A 22,374-nucleotide genomic window follows, 5' to 3' on the forward strand; every position below is an offset into this window, starting at 1 on the left:
ACAGCTTGCTTTTTCATTCCCATGACAACGCACGAGCGTCCGGTTTCCCTGGCAACCGCTGGCACCCGCCTCGAGCAAGTGCTGTGATTTCAACTTGTACACTGGTGACTTCAAACTAGTAGTCAGAGCTATTTTGTGTTTAATTCGTTTATGCACGTTCTTAGGATATAGGTATTTAATGCAATACACTGTGCAACAGAAACCATTTATTTATATCGAGCAAAACACAGTCAACAGTTTGCATAGAAACGGGTTAGATCCAGTTTAATGCTTTAAGTCTTCTTATGAATTGAGGACATTTGGAAAAACATTGCTGTTCGGTTACTAGCGTACTTTGGATCGATACCAGTTTCCAGATGAGTTGTGAAGGGGAGCAGGAACTGGAGGCTGTGATTCAGGTACGTGTTTTTCATCTGGAAAGCTGATCTTCACAAGCTGTAACTTAATTAGGCTATTGCAATCAAAACAGCATGTGTGATTGAAAGAGGAGAGCCCTTGATTTAATATTAACGAGCCTTGCAATGTTTCAACAAATTAAGGTCGATCAGGGGGTCAGTTTCAGGTTCATCTTTGAAACTTGAAGAGGTGATGTACTCCGAAACTTATTTCCTTGTGCTGATGTGACATCCTGCGAAACTGAAACAGAGACAGACGTGACGAATTAGTTGGCAATAAATAATGTATTCTAAATTATTAATAATTTCTATATTATCTATAATTTATATATTTCTATATTATTCTATTATTATAATAGCAACTATCAAAGCAGTGTTTAGACCAATTCAGCGGAAAATGAGTGAGCAAAAATTAAAAGAGCGAAAAACTTACAAGCTAATTGAGGCACTGTTTAGGGTTCCACAGTTGCCACACTGGTGGAACCCTTTGTCTATTCTCCAGGCAGATACCCTTTAAATTATCCTCAAATTTCCTATTTATGTATGTACATGGGTCATGCCATGCCTTTTTTATTATTTATTTAAGGATCTTCCTTGATTATTATTACACTGTCATTTTCCATCCTCATTTTGACCCTCTGTCAGAATGTTTGGTCTTGGTGCTGCTTCTCCTTTAAGACTTGACAGTAAACACCAACTGTTTTGATTGGCTCTCTGCTCTTGACTGACCTGCTTTCTCCTTGCCATCTCACTGCTCACTGCTATTGAGGGGGGCTACTCTGCCCTGCAAAAGCAAAAGACCTTAACTCACTAGAGTGTGAAACTGAGAAAAATGACTTTAAAGTTTCTGTTTTGTCCAGACAAAAGTATTATAGGTAGGACTCCCAAAATTTCACAACTAGTTGCTATACAGAAGAAATGTTTGTATGCAAAAAATCTTGAGCTCAAAATTGATCTTTGACCCTTGTTTGGCAGTTAATGTACTCTTGTGCCTTTGTATCATGTGCCAAAAATCAGGAGTCATGCAAAGGCAAAAGGCCAGTAACTGACATATAATCAATATTTACTTGCTGTTCACCATACTTACAAACATTATAAGAACACCTAACCAAGGTCTAGTCATCATGGTATTTGTTTTAAATTATATAGAAGACCTTTGGTTGTTCCTATTTAGTGCTATAATGATCAGGATAGTGCGGCAACACTAACACAGTTAAACAGTATAACAGATAAGTTACTTTGCAGTACAGTATGTACAGTATGAATAAATACAATAAATCTTTTCACAATAAAGATAATTTAATTATAATTGAATACAAAGGTATATGTATTTAAATGCAAGATATAGAGTAATAATTAATTAAACATTAGACCAATACATTAGAGATTAGAGACTGCTCATTCCAAGTTTTTTACTGCTCTAAATAAAATCTTACTGAAAGCTAATTTTTTGAGATATCAACCTAAAATTTGGAACACAACTTGTCAATAGGTATATATGACAAAGCATTCTTGAAATACAACCATTTAAGTTTGGATAGTGATTTTCATGTCTATGCTGAAAAAAGGGGAGGGGTGACAGTTAAAGGGTTAAACTTTGAAGTCCAAACTGCTCAAGATGCTCAGTCAACGAACTTGACTTGGATTACTACTTTTTAATTCTGAGATAATATAGACAGAGTATACCGAAAAAAAGTTGGAATTACTTTTACTATTTAGGTTAGCCTACTTTGTACGGACGTTAGCGATAACGAGCTGTAAAATCTGGTGAACACCTGCAAGAAGGAATGGCTCAAACACGTATGGATTGTTGTGGATACAGCAGATGACGTGCATTGCTATGGATTATATCTTCTATGGATTATATCGGATTGCGTGGAAAGGTAGGATGCCTCCTGTATTTAATATTTGGTTTTCAGCATCTGATGTGAGGCGAGTGTCAGCGTCAACGTTAGCGCTAATTTACGTGACACCGATTAAATTTAGCAAGCTCCGGGCTGTCACTGACATTGACAGATCTGAACCATCGCCCTATCACATCGCTATCACAGAGTAATAATACAAACAAGCAGTCGGCAGTCTACACTTTATCAAAGTTGTGTCGTGTGTATGTTACGCGGTTCAGTGACAATAAAAGAGCGGTAATCTTTGACAGTATGACAAAGCCAGACTACAGTAACTTCACAGCGGCACCGTAACATCTCTCTTGATGCCCGGCGAAACAAAGTCAGAACACCTTAAACTCAAATTCAGCATGCCGGAACAAAGGCTAAGAGCCGTAACAACTGTTATGGCGTTCTGCTGTGGTTTCTCGTATGGTTTTGGATGTTACGGTTGTCATAGCCCTCTAATTTCTCGTTAAAACAATCAAATTGACTCATGATATTTATTCACATGATAAAGGAGGTCTTGAATACCCCAAAAATGACATTAACTCATTTTTGACCAAACATGATGTTACGGCGTTTTGCCTTTGTAGGGCAGTACTGAAGTGATAAGGTGAAGTATGTGTTGATGTGTTATTATGAGGCAGTCAGATATAAATTACTTCCAAAGTGTGACATCACAATGTAGAGTAAGTAGAGAACAAGTCATTTTGGCTGCTTGGTTTCAACAAATCCTTTTTTTTTTTTTTTGCAGTAAGGAGGAAGTTTTGAGTTCTGAAACTTGCAGTATGTTTTATAGTACAATGACTCCTTACATGTCAAAAGATCAAGGAAAATCTTAATCCTTGTGTCATGACCCCTTTAAAAATCTTTCCCTTATGATGGGGTCACTGAAGGAACCCTTGACAGGCTTTAGATTTCTTCAGAGAACTGAAAGGGTGCTTGGAGGATCTCTAGAGGGTTCTGCTGATGTAGCTGCTGAGGGACCATTTGAATCCCAAATGGTGCCTCAATTATCTTTCAGTTTTTACAGTATATATAATTTGACTCTTAATGTGCCTCTTTTCTTATACTAATGATATTGCAGAAGCTTGGGGAGTCACTGCTTAACCCAGATAGCAGTACAGAGGGAACGACTGGCACTGTGTGTGAGAATGAGGAGTCCAACAGCATACCAGTTCCTGCCCGCATCCGGGAGATTATCACTAGAAACCTGGCAGAAACGCCCACAGGTACTCTACACTGTGCATGAGCTCATTGGAGATGGCTCTGCTGGAGTATCTGAGTATAATTAGTATGCATGTATATTCTATATTATTGTTATTTTTATACTATGTTATTATTTCCTGCCATGCCTGTCCTTTCCTTTGGTGATGTATCAGCCGAGAGCAGTGAGATGGAGGAGAACCGGCTGCTGAGAGATCTGCCTTCTCAGATGTACACAGACAGAGACCAGCTGATCAGCAGGCAGGCTGCTCTCACCACCAGGGTAGGAGCACAGAAACAAAAAGCACACACATGCACTTGGGCTCCTGGACATCCAGTTCTTCTTTTTTTTTTTGAGGAGCAAGTCTTAATTGCCTCTGCTTCTGAGACCGCCAATCCGCACATTTTATCACGTGGTTCATTGTGCACGACACCTCGGAGACTCCGCATGTGGAGGCTCATGCTACTTCTCTGCGATCCACGCACAACTTATCACGTGCCCTATTGAGAGAGAGAACCACTAATCTTGACCACAAGGAGGTTACCCCATGTGACTCTCCCCTCCCTAGCAACTGGGCCAATTTGGTTGCTTAGGAGACCTGGCTTGAGTCACTCAGCACAACCTGGATTTGAACTTGTGACTCCAGGGGTGGTAGTCATCGTCAGTACTCGCTGAGCTACCCAGGCCCCCTGGACATCTAGTTCTTGTGAAAATTATTGGATTCAATTATGTTAGCCATACACAAAGACACTTGATCACCTGGTAATAACTGCATATGATGGAATGCAAATCAGATTAGATGTGAACAACCTAGTCTCATGTAATGAACGTTACTATAAATACATTTTTGCAAACAGTCTTTCATGTCCTGAATTAGCCTATATCTTTTGTTGCAGTTTACTAATGAAATTAACACAAGAGGCGAAAACTGTGTTTTATTCACTTTCACACAAATCACGACTACAAAGGATAATTATGTCTTTATAAACACATATGCTATGTTATGATATTCAAATAATTTTACTATAACACATAATTTGTAAAAACGATATATTTTATGTTTGTATTACAGACTAACCTACATATAGACACTCATTCCAATGTGATTTGCTTCCGTGGTAGCTCACTTCATAGTGTTAGACTTTGGACTCGGAAGTATGTGGTTCGAGATCAGTCAAGCACTCAAGCTGACATGTGAGACAAAAGTGTCATAAAAGTGCCACAAATTACAGGTTTGCTTCAGAAAATGTTCTTTTCATTTCTCATTTTGTTTTTGGACACTATCGGTTAGGTTCTGGCGTTGGCTAAGGGTAGGGATGTCTGTTTTGTGCCTCTTTTAGATCACTATTGCTTAGGTTTAGGTTTAAGTTTTAGGTTAGGGAGGTATGTTTTACTCATTAAAACCTCCATCTAATATGATGTCTGATTTTTACACCATTTCATCTGTTTTTGTTGCCCCCTGCTGGACATTTAACTAGGAAACTGCAGCCAAATGTGTTATTAGGCACAACATTTTGTATTGCAAATATTTTGCTACGGTCATGTAAAATTCACAAGACCAGGCTGAAAATGAAACTGTCCCATGTCTGAATACTATATCACTGCAAAAAATAACACTCCAATGCATCTCATGCCACATCGTAGGAACTCTCACCCAGACACCTATGTTATTTAAAGAAATTCAAGATATATTTCAAGAACCTCTAAGCCTTTCCATTATGATGGGTTTTCGGAAGGAACCGTTGACAGTCCTTTGAGTTCTTTAGAGTTCATGCAGAAACTAAGAGGAAGTTTCTCAGAAAACTGAAAGTGTGTTTGGAGGATTGGCACAGGGTTCCAATCTTGTGGCAGCTGAAGAAACTCCAAATAGTGCCTTGAGTATCACTTGAGTATCTTTTAATTTGTACTTAGGTATGCAAAAAGCAGTATGTCGAGAATGATGTCTAAATATTCAAAATCTATTAAAAAAGCGAAATAGGAGAACAATACCTGGATGACCGACTGCAGCTTCAGAGATTCTAATGTGTGCAACCAGACGACACTTTACTATCCCACTAATGCCACAGGAATTGAGGAGCCATCAGAATCAAAATGTTAAATAATAATAATAAAAAAATATTAATAATAATTAAAAAAGCAGAGAACCGTAAGTTGAGTGGCTCTTTTCAAGTGTAAGTACTATAGTCTAACCAAAATTGTTGTTCCTCATGGTTAAATCTTATTTGTTTAACAACACTCGGATAAAACTATAAAGTATCATACTGTAGGTCCAAAATCGTATGGGTTAAAGGGCAATGCACACATTCCCGGATGTAAAATGTCAAGCTAATGTGCTACAAACCTGCATACTTAAAGAATGCACTTTATTCATGTTCAATAACTAAATGTTTCATAAAATGTAGTTCGTACTCTGATAGTAAGGGAATTTGGAGGCAGCCAATTAGTCTCATACGTTCCTACTGTGTTCTGCCTGATATCCTCAAAAATGCAAGACACTACCCTGATGCAATGGCACAAGTGTAAAACTTTGTTCTATGATCTCATAAACTGCATTATGCACGGGCCCTCCTTTGTCAGTCCTACGCTTTTTCCCAGTCCTCCTTTGTCCATCAGTCTTGTCAACCACACCTTAACACATTCCCAGTGTTACTTCAGAAATCAAACCAAAAACAACCTGATATCTATTGGAATGTGATTGATCTTGTCCTTTAGCAATGTGTTTAAAATCTCTAACACACAGAGCCTAAAATCTTTGTCTGTTGCTCACTTCGACGTTGTGTCGAAGAAGCGACATTAGGGGTCTCTCTTGAGAGCCTTTTGCATCTCTGATCTATGAGAAAAGGCAATGAGAAATTGGCAGACAGAATTTGCATGTCCCGCCCCTGGACATACGGGTATAAAGGGAGGGAAATGCGTCTGTTTCATTCAGAAATTTTCTTCGGAGCTGACTGGTTGTGTATGCAGCGAGCCGCGAGTCACACACTGTTCCTCCCATCTCTGAGCGATTGCTGTTGGATCTACGGTGCATATCAGCGACTTTCTCCTTCTCTGCACGGCTGTGCAGCTTTGCCTCTGGGCGCTTCGACAGTGCAGTGAAAAGAGTTATGTCTCTAAAAGTGTTATTTTCTCTAAAAGAGCATATACACAGCTGGCGTTGAACGTCATTTTCAGAACGTGTCTTTATAAATATGCCCTTCCGCCCCTGTGTAGTTCCTGTGCGGTAGAGTGCTCTCCGCTCCTGACGGCCACAGGCGCTGTCTCGTGTGTCTGGGCAGTGATCACACCGAGGCAGCATTTGTGGATGGCTCATGTTCTCATTGTGAGAACATGACCATGGCAATGTTGCGGTCGCGGCTTTCCTTCCTCAGAAGGAACGCCACTCCAGCCGCCCCCTGCATCGCATCTTCTTCCCACGGGATTGAGGATGACCCAGCTGGCGATGGAGGCGATTTGGGGATGGTAGTGGACGCGGTTTTGCCGAGTACGTCCCTGTGAACCACCCACCCCCCCGACACGCTCGTTGACTTCCGTCCGGGCTCGAGGTAACAGCGGCTCGCCTCATGGCCAGCCTGCCTATCCTCTTGAGCCCCCCGAGCCAGATGAGTTCGCCGCCGCATCAGAGAGTGGTCCGGCATCTGATGCGGATGATACCACTGGGCTGCCACCTTCGGGCCAGCACGCCCAGTCTGAGGCTGAGGCCCAGATGTCTGACATGCTTGCCTAGACTGAAACCCTCCGTCCTCCAAACACCCTTCGTGGCTGGATGATTTGTTCCTCGGGTCTGCGCGCCGCTCACAGACGTACCCCCCCCCCAGTTCCTTTCTTCCTGGAAGTGCATCCCTTTGACAACCATCACTGTGCCTCTCACTCATCCACTCTCACTACCCTCGACGGCGGAGCGGCCCACGGGTACACTGCAGTCCCCCAGGTGGAACCACAAAGATTCTAACTTTGGTTTGCAGCGGTAGACCTGAAGGACATGTACTTCCCCGCTGGGGTTGATGCATATGAGCACTGGCTCCAGACTCGAGTCCCGAGAAGAGCATGGTGCATGCACCATGTGCTCATCACCCCTACCTGCTGCCAAACTTTCAAACCCTGGAAAGACCTCTGCTTTCTACGGACAGGAGTCCCCTTGCAGCAGGTGTCCCGATGCGTCCTGGTCACCACAGATGCCTCCAAATTGGGTTGGGGTGCCATGTGCAACGGGCACACAGCCGCGGGCCATTGGAAAGGGGCCCTGCTGCGCTGGCACATCAACTGCCAAGAGTTGTTGGCTGTACTTTTTGCCCTGCGGAGGTTTCTCCCATTAATTCAGGGCAAACACATCTTGATCCAATCAGACAGCACCACCATGGTAGCGTACATAAATTGCCAAGGCGGCGTACGCTCCCGTCACATGTCACAGCTCGCCCGTCGTCTCCACACTGCGTGCCACTCACAACCCTGGCAACCTCAACGTGGTAGCGGACGCGCTATCACGACAATGCTTGCCCAGTGGAGAGTGGAGGCTTCACCCCCATTCGGTCCAGCTGATTTGGGAACGATTCAGCAAGGCCCAGGTAGACCTGTTCGCCTCCCGAGAAACCTCCCACTGCCCGCTCTGGTACGCCCGAACGGAGGCTCCCTTCAGAGCAGACGCACTGGCACACAGCTGGGTTGCGCAAGTACGCATTTCCTCAAGTGAGCCTGCTTGCACAGGTGCTGTGCAAGGTCAGGGAGGACAGGAACAAGTCATTCTAGCGGCTCCCTATTGGCCCACTTGGACTTGGTTCTCAGATCTCGTACTCCACGCTCTGGCATCCCCTCCATCTTGAAGGTGTATGTAGCTGCTATCGCAGCCCACCACGACACAGTAGATGGCAAGTCTTTGGGTAAGCACAACTTAATTATCAAGTTCCTAAGAGGCGACCAGAGGTTAAATCCCTCACGGCCGAGCCTGTTCCCCTCCTGGGATCTCTCAGTGGTCCTCTCGGGCCTTCAGAGACCCCTCTTCGAGCCGCTATAATCAGTTGGACTCAGGGCCCTCTCCTTGAAGACGGCCCTCCTGATCACGCTCACCTCCATCAAAAGGGTCGGGGACCAGCAATAAGCGTGGCCCAGGAGGAGGCAGGCCCAGCCCCTTCGTTGCTGTGTCCAGTACGTGCTTTGTGTATCTACTTGGACCGCACACAGAGCTTTAGATGTTCTGAGCAGCTCTTTGTCTGCTTTGGTGGGCAGCGGAAAGGGAACGCTGTCTCCAAATGGAGGCTTTCCCACTGGGTAGTGGATGCCATTATGTTGGCCTATCGCACCCAAGCCATGTGCCCCCCCTTGCGGGTCCGAGCACACTCAACAAGAAGTGTTGCGTCCTCATGGGCACTGGCCAGGGGCACCTCCCTAGCAGACATATGCAGAGCAGTGGATTGGACAGCACCCAATACCTTTGTGAGATTTTACAATCTCAGGGTTGAGTCGGTTTCATCCTGTGTTTTCTCAGACTCACAAACTGACCATTTGGAACACTTGCACATAACACCTTTCCCTCCACTGAGGTAATACAGTGCGCCTTTACCCCAGGAGATCCCACGAACCTGCTCCCTGGATGCCTCCTCCCTAGACCTCTGGTCCGCGAATTCAGCGGAGGAACATACCCTGTACTGGAATAGGTGCTCCCCAGGACGGGCTACCATGTGGATTTTCCCCCTGTGCGTATTTTCCGTGGTACGGTCCCCTTGCGAGTGGACCCGAGTCTCCCTTGGGCAGTCCTCACAGACCCCCGTTTGCCATGTTTGTAGCAACTCCACCCTCCCAATGAGATAGGATCTACCACCGCACCATTCTCCACATGTGACCTAAAAGCCCATGTGATGTATTTCACCACTCTTTACCCAGTCTGGGCAGGTGTGGTCTCCGCAGGGTCTTTCCCGCTGAAAGAATAGGAAAACTGGGAAAGATCGCCTTCCCCGAGTGCGTATGATAGCGTTAAGATGGCCCCAGCTGCTTTAACTCTATGCGAGAAACATAGAGAGAGAAAAAGAACCAGAAAGCTTTGACGATTTTATGGGGCGTTGGGGGAAAGGTACGTGCAGCCTGGCACAGCTGGTCGCTTTGGCATGTAAAATACCTGCCCACTCCTGTGTCAGCAGTACATGTTCACGGCTCAGCGCATGGCGTGATTTAAATTGGACCCCTAGTGTCGCTTCTTCGACACAACGTCGAAGTGAGCGACAGACGGGGAACGTCTAGGTTACATATGTAACCTCCGTTCCCTGATGGAGGGAACGAGACGTTGTGTCCTCCCAGCCACGTCGCTGAACCGAGCCACTCATTGTCGGCGCCTCAGAAAAATTCTGAATGAAACAGATGCATTTCCCTCCCTTTATACCCATATGTCCTGGGGCGGGACATGCAAATTCTGTCTGCCAATTTCTCATTGGTCTTTTCTCATAGATCAGAGATGCAAAAGGCTCTCAAGAGAGACCCCTAGTGTCAATTCTTCGACACAACGTCTCGTTCCCTCCATCAGGGAATGGAGGTTACATCCGTAACCTAGACATTTTGAGGACTGCACATTTGCCTCCCTGCTTGTAAGTCAAAATATGTCAGTGCAATGTAGATTATTGCCTTCAAACGCTCTTTAGGCGCATAATGGACACTGAGGGATTACCGACCGCTAACCTGGTGGCAGAGGTTTCATGCACACTGAACTAACGCCGTGTCTCTTTCCAGGAAAAGATTTTAAGTGAGAGTTTCCCTCTGTTCATTACTGTTTATTAAAGGATTGATAACACAGTAGGGACCATCACTAATAACCTGAGAGACTGATGGAGCACCTTTGGACCTTATTTCTATTTTCCTTCATTTTTTCCCCCACACATGTTGGTGGATAGATGTGTATGTAGGAAAAAGATCAAGAAAGAAAGGTACTGAGGCTCTTTGACAGAGAAAGAGGGAGCCACAAGGCTTTAAAATGGAATACTTGCACAGCAAACATCACAGCTACAGTGCTCTTTCCGAGAGGGAAAAACTGTTTGCAGTTTTTGATAAACAAACTTGGTGGTAAAGGGCCATGTTAAAAAGAACTGTCAAATGGAACAAAATATATTTATTTCTACTGGAATGAACACCCTTAAGTTTATAAAAGGACTGATATAAACTGGGCCAAATTCATAGTTTATTCAACAGCTACATTTCATTAGATTTGAAGTGGCAGCTTTCTAACATTGGCATATAAGAATCAGAAATGAACTCATCATTTTGCAGTCTGTTTCTTTATTTTATTTGTATTTCTCAATTAGTTTTGTTGGGGGTTGGAGGGGGAGTGTGCTTCATGAAGACCCTCAAGCTAGCTCTCTCAATTTCAATCCAATTCAATTTACTTAAAGGTAAACTATGGAGGGTTTCTTGTTAAAAATTAACAATATACATATGTAAATGAGTACACAACATTCTACAATAAGTACATTACAAAATAACATTCTTACTGTAAGCCTTCAATAATTATTTACATTTAGAGCTGTCAGTTTCGCATTTTTATTTTTTTTGTCTTCCCTCATTAGTTGTCAAGATCTCGACACTCTAGTTGAGTTTTTGTTGTGTCGGGATCCTATCACCTGTTTTTCTGTGTTTGTGCTTGTCTTGCGTATCCAGTGTTATGATCCTGCCATTTCGGGTGGTCTTGTTTATAGTTGTGTGGCTGGATTAGTTTTGTGTGTGTGCACTTTGCTTTGTTGTGTTTTCTCATTGCCATGTGCACTTGTGTCAGTTCAGTCTTAAGTTATACCCTGCCCCCTCGTTTGCCTGGTTTTTAGTTTATCTGTTTCACCTGCCCTGTCTCGTTATTCTCATTTCTCCATCTATTTAACCTCACTGTGTTCCCTGTCTTGTGCCAGTTCATTGTGGTTGCTTACTCTATTAGGGGTCTGTCTTGTTGGTCAGTTCCAGTCCTGTTCCTCCTGCCCAGCTAGTCTGCTCTTCGCCTGTCCTGGACTGTGACTTTTCCCCTATGGTGTGATTTTTTTGTTTCCTTTTTGTTATTTAATAAATTGCACTCTACGTTTGAGTCCTCTCCTGTTTCTACATTAAAACCTGACAGAATGAACTGGCAAGTGAAGAGGACACAGCAAGCAATTTGGGTATCTTCTTCTTCCCATCTCTCTCCCACCAGATCTCCAGTAGCCAGCGGTTGGTCCAGCTCAACCATCTCTACTCCCTCTGTCATATGGAGGGCAACGTGAGGGATTTAGCCAGCAAATTCCTTATTCCAGCAGACGGGCCGGATTTCAATGAAGCTGATCTTAAGGATATTTTTAACTCCTGCCTTAAGGAGCTCCTAGGAGATGGGAAGGCTTGGGATTCTCTTATTTTGGGGATCTTACTACTGGCAGCCCCCTATGTTGATCATCCCACCAACCTCAACAAGCCAAGTCCCCAGGCTTCTGATGACCTGTAAATGGAGGAGGAAAAGCCCCCTGATGAGCCCAGTGCGACTGGCAGGAGGCAGCAGATCCCGCTGCTGACTGCCAGGAGACGGGTACCTGTGGCCACCCAGTCTGACCCTTTGTCAGCGGCCACCACCCAGTCATCCCTCTCCCTGGTGGTTGTGAGGCTGACCTCATACCTGTCCTGAGGCTGCCTGACCACGTCCCTGTCCTGAGACTGCCTGACCTCATCCCTTCTCCGGACCTAATGGACCCTTCCCCCAACCTGGAGCCACCACTCTGGCCAATGGACCCCGCCCCCTTCCTGGACCTCCCTCCATGGCTGCCGGTCCCCGCCCCTTTCCTGGACTACCCTTCCAGGCCTCCAGACCCCACCCCATTCCTGGATTCTGCTCCCAACCCCTCGTTTGTCTGGATTTTGGTTTATCTGTTTCACCTGCCCTGTCTCGTTACCCTCCTCCTTTTTCCCTCTATTTATTCTCCCTATGTTATCTGTCTTGTGCCAGTTCACTGTGGTTTACAGTTTTACCCTGTTAGGTGTCTGTCTTGTTGGTCAGTTCTAGTCCTATACTTCCAGCCCAGCCAGTCTGCTCTTTGCCTGTTTTGGACTGATACCTTTCCCCTAGGGTGTGGTTTTTGTTTGCTTTTTGGTATATAATAAAGCCTGTATTGCACTCTGCATTTGAGTCCTCATCTCTTCCTTCATCAAAACCTGACATTCGTTCTTGCATGTCCGGAAACAAATATAAGAAGCTCCAGCAGCAGATATACTACTAACTTGCTCAGCTGTCATTTTTCGGATAAAATATAGGACTTTCTTTTTACTATCAGTGATTCTTGGCATAGCTTGTCACATCCTCACAGATAAGGTGATCAGAGGCAACCAGATACCTCAGGTATACTTCAAACCATCAGATTATTTGCAGATTTATGCAGAAGAGAAGTGCTGAAGCATAACTGATGTAAATATAATAATTTTCCTCTTCAAGTAACATGCAGTTTTATGTTTTAGTCACAGATATCGTGATCCCAGAATTCCGTAGTGTTCCATTAATTTACATGACTTTTTTTCCATTAAATGTTGCCAAAAAAACAGTATCAATAATAATGGAAATAAAAAACAGACACTGATGAATAATTCTGTCTGTCTTACCCCACCTTGCCGTTTTGGGGAAAATGAGAAGGTCAAGGGCCTTCTCCCATGGGGCTGTGAAATAAAAAGCTCCTTTTTTATGGAGCACAAAGCTGCTGTTTGTGATAACAGTGCCCTCTTTTTGCTGGCCAAGCCTAATGAATGCCAACTGTGCAAATTGCCAATGGAACCTATTTTAAGATCTGTGCTAGCCTATAAGTAAAACTTAATTAGTCTGGTTGGTATAAATAGTCTTTTTAATCCCCACATTTATATTTTTGGAGACAAGAAAGACCTATGTCACATGCACTTTGAGAGCGGAGACATGTTTTTTCTTTTTTATTCTCGTTCTCTCTTTTGCCAATTGAAAACTTGCCAATGTTAATATGATGACATTAAGTCAACAGATTGCATGCAGATGAATGTTATGGTAATATTGCAATAACTATGGCTCATAACTGTACAGTGGTAGCCAGTATATTAACATGAGGTAAACACTACTTGTTGCTTACTTATTCCCTGTCTGTATTCACTCTCAATCTGTCTTGATGTGGGAATGACATAATCTGTTGGAGTTTAATCCATTTCATCTGAATTCCCCATTAGAGCATCAGTCTTTGTGTCCTTTCTTGCTCTTTGTACAGACCAAACAGAAAGCTTAGAACATGTATAATTCTCTCTAGTTTTTTTTCTTTTTTCTGATCTTTCATGTTGATGTGTGGCATATACTGTATGTACTCAACTTCAGCAGTTTAAGTAACAGATTATCAACATTTCAGTGTTGGAATAAATGCAATATCCAACCTGAATGCAATAATCCAATGGCAGATTCTGAATGTTATGTTCAGACGAACCCTAAACTCTGTAATCCAATGAAAATACGTGAAAATTCTGTATGTTTACATGTACATCACATGTATTCCAAAACCAATTACTGTGCACGCATTTTAAGAGGCATTTTAAAGGCAAATTAAAAGAAAACATGAAAAGAGACAGAAAAAACAGCAAACACAGCACTATGACAAAAGACATTCCTCTGTTGCATATGTACACAGACCAACAATTACAAAACGATTGTGAAAGTAGGTTTACCTCCAAAAAAAATTTTTTTTTAGTCATTTACTCAGCCTCATGTCTAAACCATACATTCTTTATTCTGTGGAAAACAAGAGGAACATTTTTGAGAAATGTTGATGCTACTATTATTTCCATAAAATGGGAATGAATGGGGAATGAGTCTGTCAGTCCCTAGCATTCCGCCTTGCATCTCCTTTTTGTGTGCCATTGAAGAAAGTCATAAAGTTTTGGTGCTTGAGTGTGATCAATTAATTACTTTCATTTTTGGGTGAACTATCCCTTTAGTGGATTGTTAGGCTGCATGTAAAATAGCTGTTGATTTGATCCTCTGACTGTAAATCAAAGATTCATTTGGGCAAGTTAGCATTGTACACTTGTATACAATATGTGTTTATCCTGTTTATTTAACTCAGCATCTCTGCAAAATGAGTGGTGAAATAAGAATGTATCTCTTTGACCTCCTCAGAGAGTGTGCGGTTGTATTAAAATGTTAGTAATCATCATGTTCTTCAGTCAGGCAAGTATCTTAAAGATGTTGAGATGCAGAGGCTTTATTGATCTTATCCGTGAGCATTCCTTCGCTCTCCTGGGGAGATCCCAGCACCATTGTGGCAGAACAGACCCACTGTGGCACATCTTAAAGTGTTCTACTAATTGAAAGGGAACAGCAAACCCCATACAGTTTTCCTTATGGTCTTAGGATAGTTTGAGAGTGCCCTTCTAAACAAGAGTGGGGAATGGAAAAATATGGGCAGGGAGCAATATTTTGCTCTTGAAAGCACACCTCTGTCTCCTGGTAAATTCTCAGTAATCTCTTGTGACCCTTAAAAATTGCCCCTGTACCGGGATAAACCTTGACCCAGTTTGAAAAGCTCCATCGTCTCAGGAGGACGAAGTAAATGTTGAAGTGAACTTTGACCTCTCTGTGTATATATTGGATTACTGCCAGCTTGCAGTTTCTCAGGCACTGGGGCTGTGTATGTGCGTGTGTATTTGTGTGGGAGTGTGTACATTTGTATATGTGGGTGTGTGTCAGGGGATTGCATGGGTATATATTTTACAGCTCTGAGAAAGTTTTTGGACTGGGATTGTGTGAGACAGTCTCCCTGTGTGTTTTTGTAGGAGTAACCCAAACGTAGAGTTAGATGTATGATAAAACAGAAATGTTAACCAAATGGAGCACTGTAGAAAAACAACAATCACAGAGCCACAAGCTTTTAAGCTGAGAGATAAATCACCAAACAAGAAATAAAAAGGGGGTTGTTGCTGATCTGTGATGCTATTTGTCAGAAAACCTTTTGGAATTGATCTGGACTTGCAGACTTGTTGGAGACTTTTTCCCAAAATGCATGGCAGCTTCCAGGCTCTGAGTTTTTGTCCTAATCCCCACTCCTTTTCTCTATAAAGGTCTTGTCAAACATGATTTCCCCTGATAAGGTTGTTTTGTTAGGGTGGGTATGGTGTACTGTCTCCTCTGGCTCAATGTTTGGAGTTTGTTTTCTTGCCTACATAAAGCTGCTAAGCCTTGTAGTGGTTGTGAGTGGAGCTAAGCCAGTGAGGCTGGATCTGTCAGCTGCCTCTGAGTCATAAAAAAGACGGGCGCCCCTGAAAGTCATGCCTCATATTAAAGATCTTCCCAGAGTCCTCACTACATTTAATTAGGCGCCCTTTATGTTTTCCATATTTCTTTTATTGGCCCTCTTTCACTGTTTTTTTTTTTTTTTTTCTGGTTTGACTGTATAAAAAGATTTATTTCCTAGAAAGTGTATTTTGTCTCTAAAGCCATCTTTACACTGCAAATGTAGTGGCAGGTAGTTGTATTTACACAGACTGCTCAAAGCAGGCATAGAAATATTAAATTAATGGAAATATGAAGTTATACTTTTAAATGTGAAACTAAATTATATCACTATCATGATAACCAGGGTTAGTAGGGTTACTTTTTAAATGTAATCTGTTACATATTACTGATTAATTAACAATACATTTAATCTGTAACATAATCCAATTCCAGTAATATGAAAGTAATATAATCAGAATACTTTTCATTACTTTTGGATTATCACAAGGGCACATATGTAAATAAAGTTGACATAATATCAGTATGATCTTTAAAACTTTAAATTATGCCTTGAATGCAAACAGAACATGTTTGAGTAATATTACAAGTACTGTTGTAGTTGTTATTAGATTTAAGGAAAAGAAACATGTACACTGTACCCTAAAAAGAAAACAGAAAATGAGCTGTTAATGTAGAACAACACAAAATACATTTTCTTATAAAGAAAATATAGTCAGAACAGAAGGACTGTATTATGTCTTGGTTAACATTAAACTAAATCTGACAGGATATTCCTCAGATTCAAAAGCATTGCAAAGTGTAATTCTACCTTGTATTGCAGTTAGTGTGTATAGGCAATTGTAATTTGCACTAGGCTATTCATTAACTTCAGACTGTAATCAACAGGTAGATCACACTTTATCATCATCATTGTCATTATTTTCATAATTTGATGCTGGGGTGTCTTTCCTCTGCTTCCTCGTGATCCAAAGTTAAACATAACCAGCTAACAGTTTATGGCTGATTTCTATGTTTATGTTTCTGTTTAATGAGGATTTTAAAGGGGAGGAAGTTTTGATTCCAAAAAGAAAACAAAATCTAGCATTAAAGAATATATCAAAACAGATTTAAATTTAAGTGTGTCTTTTAAATTACTTATTCCCAGTGGTGATTATTCGGGGTCAGCAAAGTCTTCTCTGCTGGCGTAACATGCCTAATAAATAAATATATTTTCATCCTTTCATTCTCATTGACCTTTTTGCCTATGTATTTTCAATAGCTTTCCACTCCTAATTAATCTTCAAATGAATAGCAAAAAACTAAAAACATTATTCCTCGATGCTTACAAGCAAAGTGTGACAACTGTTTCACAAATCACTTGCCCGAAGCCATGCTTCTTAACCGAAGCAGCGCATGAGTCTGAGCTCCACCCCGTCAGGTCTTCAGAATTTCCACAGAATCCCTCAAGTGTAAGTGAATAGGCATCTAAAGTCAGATTGTCAGATTCATCAACCAATAAGATTGATTTGTTCTTGGTGGGTGTGGTCTTTATGATATGTCCCAGTCCAGGCCTTCTAGCTGGCCTTGAGTGATGCAATTACGTATAAGTGATGTATGTCATTTGAAAGTGAAGAACACAGATGCTGACGAGATGGCTGTCATCACTGCTGGTAATGCTGTTGAGAACGAGATCCTTATGGATTTAAAAACTTGAGATGTTCTGCATGATTGTGTGATTGATTAATTAAGCAGGAAAGGAGGACTGATTTTCACTTCAAGCAAGTGCTTTTTGTATTGTTATAGCAACATCAGGATTTTTCCAAGTGTTAATTACTCTGCTTGAGCATTCGGTGTCAGATCAAGTTTTGAAAAGTAACCATGTACCCTGATGAAACAAAATGTATTGCAAGCTGAATTTAAATTGCACATATTATTAGAGAGCTTTTTCTTGGTATTAGACCTCCTTGGTTCTGGCTTTCGTGTTTTTAAAATGTCAATTGGTATTATTTGTTGACTGCCACATAATGTATGATATGTATTTATTTCACAATGTATGGCATACGGTGTCTTATTCATTTTGAAACTGTGTTTTCTTAATGGCATTAATCACACTGAAGGTCTAGACTTAAAATGTATGGGCTGCGGCTGCTTATTCCTAATTACAAGTGTTGAACATGTTACATTTGCCAGAATGTTTCCCTCACCCAGACATTTGAACTGTTCTCAACAATAATGTATAAAAATCAGATAAATTCTTCATTGAACTTTATTTTTCTAACAACTTAAAGCACATTTTCAACTAATTTGGTATTTATGTGTACAATTTGATTTGTTAATAATGATCAGGAATGTGAAATACTGAGAGGTGAAAAAGGAGAGAAAGTCATAGCAGGTTTTCCAGGGATATTTTTTAAGTTGATTTTTGTATTGTTGTATTCAAAAAAACATTTTTCTTAAATTATTAATTTTCAGCATCAATACGAAACAGAACAACATACAGGATGTACTGGCTAATATAGTACAGTTCGCATTTGCAACCATGCAAACCAGGGGATTTCTATGCAATACCAGCAATAATGCACAAATCGTGTCAGTATTGGCAGCTATTCCTGCCAAATTATGAGGGCCATGGATTTCTTTGAGTAATAAGGCTAACTAATTTTAAAACATTTTAATATTAACTAATTTTAACTAACCTAGCTAATATGATTTCTGTGTGGCTCTTATTACCTTCAAATTCTTAGGTCCTTGGATAATGAGAGCATCTTCACAGCTGGAAGGCATACATTTCACTGAATTTTGATGTTTCTCTTTTTAAAAGAATTATGTCAAAATTTCCAAGAAAATAATGCACGATCTTTCGTGGCCATCAAGATGAAGCAGCTGTTTGCCTCAAGAGCAGAGTGCTGATGTTAGACAGGTGTTATTTGCGCATGCAACAGTAGGAGGCACTCCTGACTCACGTGAGTAATGAGAGAGAACGCACATCTTAACCATCTCTCACTCTAAACAAACAGCTGCTGTATCACTTTTGTCAGAAAGTAAAACTTGTAATCCTGACAGTAATCCCATTTTTTTTAAATGTATGTGTAATCTGATTACAATGTTTTTTACGTAACTGTAACAGATAACAGTTACCTAATTTTTCATATCCTGATTACCTGATCACCATTACAAGTAATCCGTTACTCCCCAAGCCTGATGATAACAACAAAGCGTAAGGCTGCACTGATGCTTTATTTCATGTATACAGAATTTAAGCAGCATCAGAACTACATTTGATACAAGGGGCTGAGGTGGCTCAGAGCAGGCTTAATTTAGTCTGTTTTTTGCGTCTCTACACAGAATTTTGATCAGTCACAGAGCAGGTCCTACACGGCTGTGTATAGACACCTCTATTGTATTATTTATCAGGGGCTTTTTTTATTATTGCTTTTTGTTGCTTGCCCTTTAAAGGTAAACATAGAAACTTTTACCACTATTAATACATTTACCCTTCTTAGTAAAGAAATGATAAAATATATTTATATAAAATATGTAAAAATGGGTTGCACCCTCCTCCATTTTTAAATCACCTGACCAGGTGAATAGTATACTTAACTATCTCGGTAACCCAGCTGTTTTTGGACACTTTCAATTGCAGAAATAATGAATCATGGGTAACAAAATACAAATAGGGTATTTCTACAATGTTAAGTCAAGTTATTTTTATTTGTATAGCGCTTTTCAAACACACATTGTTTCAAAGTAGCTTCACAGAAAATCATGCTTTAACAGACCATTAAACTGTAATATCTATAAAGTCTTAAAGAGTCATCATTGTGTCGTTTGATTAAAATATGATCGTAAAGTATGCATAAAATAAACAAGTAAATAATAATTGTATTTAGAACCCCAGTGAGCAAGCCGAAAGCGACTGTGGCAAGGAACACAAAACTCCATAAGATGTTGGTTAATGGATCAAAATAACCTTGGGAGAAAACAGGACCCCTGAGGGGGCCAGTTCTCCTCTGGCTAAACAGCATGAATATAATGCCAATATTTTTTTGTGTGTAGTGCAAGTCATGGTCTAAAAAAGGTAAACTAAGTAAGTTTTAACAGCCATTGTTTAAACTAATATTTGTATCATCCTGGATTAACTGCAGAAGTTCACATAGATTAATTGTCCATTGTTAGTTGTCTTATCAAGGCTTTTGTTGGCAATTATTGATCTATGTATCAATAGTCTATGTATTCCTTTAAAGACTGTAGTCCATCAGTAGTCCAAGTTGATGAAGGCAGAGATCAATTAGGTGCATCACAGTTCAATTGGAAGGTCATTTTGGTGAGGTTCGGTGAGGTCCATCCTAAATCCAAGGTTCAGGCAGTGGCACATGAAGTATTCCATGTCTTACGGTTGGAGTTGTCATCAGTTCATCTTCTGAAGTCCATCATAGTAGACTGAACTGGCACAGGCTGCAGTTAGTTGTCATCACTCAGCAACATATAGCAGTGAAGTCCGACACCATGCAGGAATGGAGCTAGATCCAGCCGTAGGAATCTTGAATCTTGAGGTTGAGACAGGGAAACAAATAGAATAATATTAGCATAGATGTCATTCAATTTATTGCAGAGTTATAGATTATATACAATTTACATACATACAAACAACTTGTAGTACCCTAATTGCAGGCACCGTACCTTAAGAGATTAGATTATTAAACATTATTTTATCAAAACTCTATTCATGTGTCATATTTTCTTCTCTTTATTTATAGCTTAATTGCAGGATATTCCCAATCACATTATGTATACAATGCTCTTGAGTTGTATACATGTTCACTTGCTTATTTACATCCCTTGCAGTAGGAGATGATCGGAAATTCCAAGCCCAATTGATGTAACATTGTGCATGAAAATGTGTTTGTGTTTTTGTTTACATTTTGTGTGTGGATATGACCTATGTTTTCGTTCTTACCTCCAAAGCAGCTGTGACTGTGGTCATACAGTGCTCCATGGTGATAGTCATTGGTTTGTGCCTGGGGGCTGCTGTGGAGTCTCACTGGGAAGCTTCACAGCTCTCTGTTTCTTGGCCAGCATTGTGTAATCACTCACAGTGGCTCTGCAAAAACAGCTTTCACAATCAGCTGGATGTCTCTCAGTGGGCCAGTATTCCAGCAATGACTGAAAGAAGGGCGTATTAGTAGAAAGAGGACAGCAAGGTATATGGGACCTGTATGTGCATTGTTTGAGTATGCATTAATGTTTGTGTGCATGTTTGTATGGGTAGTTGACATGCTATGCTGCCTTATAGAGCCAAACACAGTAACTGTGGTAACACTGAAACTGAGGGAAAAAAAAAACATATATTTTTTATTGTCCAGCCAAATGTGGGTTATAAAGTAGTCTAACTCTGTTTTCCCCAAATTTGAGCATATTTGAGTCAAACTCATTTGTCACAGTACAGATCATAGTCTAAGAGACTGATTTTAGTTATAATTCAATATTGACACAATGTGTAGTTACTGCATTTATGTCTTTGCAAGATAGAATTATCTAAAAATATTTTTGAACTGCATTTTGCCAGTTTTTATAATCATTATGCATTCAGTTTGCACAACGCAGGACCATTTAAAATGAACTAGTGAAAGCAAAAGTTGATTTAAAATGGTGACCAGTTACATAACTTAAGATTCTTTTCCCAAACATACTTTTATATACATTTCAACAATACATTTTGAAGTTGATAAAATAATTCCACAGACACATTATAGTAAACTAAACATTTGCATTTTTGAATTTGCATGTGTGAGATATAATTCTTACAAGTTTGTGTATGTGTGTGGTTGTGTGTATACATAGAGCAATTGTAGGTCCACTCCAGCTGTGTTTGGGAAATTTACTGATTATTCACTACATTCATTCCCTTTATTAAGCCTCTGGGTCTAAGCCAAGCCAGTGAGAAGCACTCACAGCTGTAACCCCCTCCACCCAACAGCACATGGCTGACTCACTGAGGGTTCTGTTTATGGGTGATATAGAGAGCAAGAGATTTTCTTCACTTTCTGACTTTGTCTCTCTGCTTGAAAATCTGTGTGCACTCGTATATTTATGCTTCCATGTTTCTTTGTCTACTGTACATTAATGTCTGTTTGCATGAGTATGTGTAGGAGGAAGTGCATGTCACAGTATGCTTAGCAGGAAGAAGTACCCAAGTGCAGGATTGAGTGAAAAATTAAATATCTTCCATTTAAATATCAGAAAACAAATAGGCAACACAAAACTCACATGGGAGAGAAAAACAAACCAAAATGTAAACTAGAATAAAGAAAATAACTTGGACCAACCAGGGACAAGACTGGAATAAACAAACTTGCTAACAAAACAAAATTGTTAAACACAAGAGGACACAATACATAGAGGAACATACATGAGGGACAGATGCAGACAATCGTAGTCTAAACCAGATAGACAAGACAAGATGACAGACCAGAGGACGTGGGGGAGACCAGGAGGATGGTCAGTGCCAGTCTTTAGGTGGACTGGAAGGCTATGGTGGAGTCGGAGAAAGGTCATAAGGCCTAGATGTACTGGGATGCCAGGGCAGAGCCGGAGAAGGACCCGGATGTCTGGATGGACATGGAGGCTAGGGTCGAACCAGAGGGGAACCCAGAGACCAAGGCAAATTCCAAGCCGCTGAGCAGCTGGTGAGGG

The 22,374-nt window shown here is 41.0% G+C and overlaps 1 protein-coding gene across 1 annotated transcript in view; it reads left to right on the forward strand.

Moving 5' to 3' along the window:
- The first annotated feature begins 260 nt into the window (after positions 1 to 260).
- The window catches only part of LOC127653610 (rootletin-like), a 97,825-nt gene continuing 75,711 nt past the window's right edge, over positions 261 to 22,374 (forward strand). The window contains exons 1-3 of the mRNA XM_052140345.1: positions 261 to 398; positions 3,369 to 3,513; positions 3,664 to 3,770. Of these exons, the coding sequence (XP_051996305.1) occupies positions 357 to 398; positions 3,369 to 3,513; positions 3,664 to 3,770 (294 nt within the window). The 5' untranslated portion in view covers positions 261 to 356. The remainder of the gene's footprint in view (positions 399 to 3,368; positions 3,514 to 3,663; positions 3,771 to 22,374) is intronic.

Source organism: Xyrauchen texanus, chromosome 13 (genome assembly GCF_025860055.1).
Source record: "Xyrauchen texanus isolate HMW12.3.18 chromosome 13, RBS_HiC_50CHRs, whole genome shotgun sequence".
Lineage (NCBI taxonomy): Eukaryota > Metazoa > Chordata > Actinopteri > Cypriniformes > Catostomidae > Xyrauchen > Xyrauchen texanus.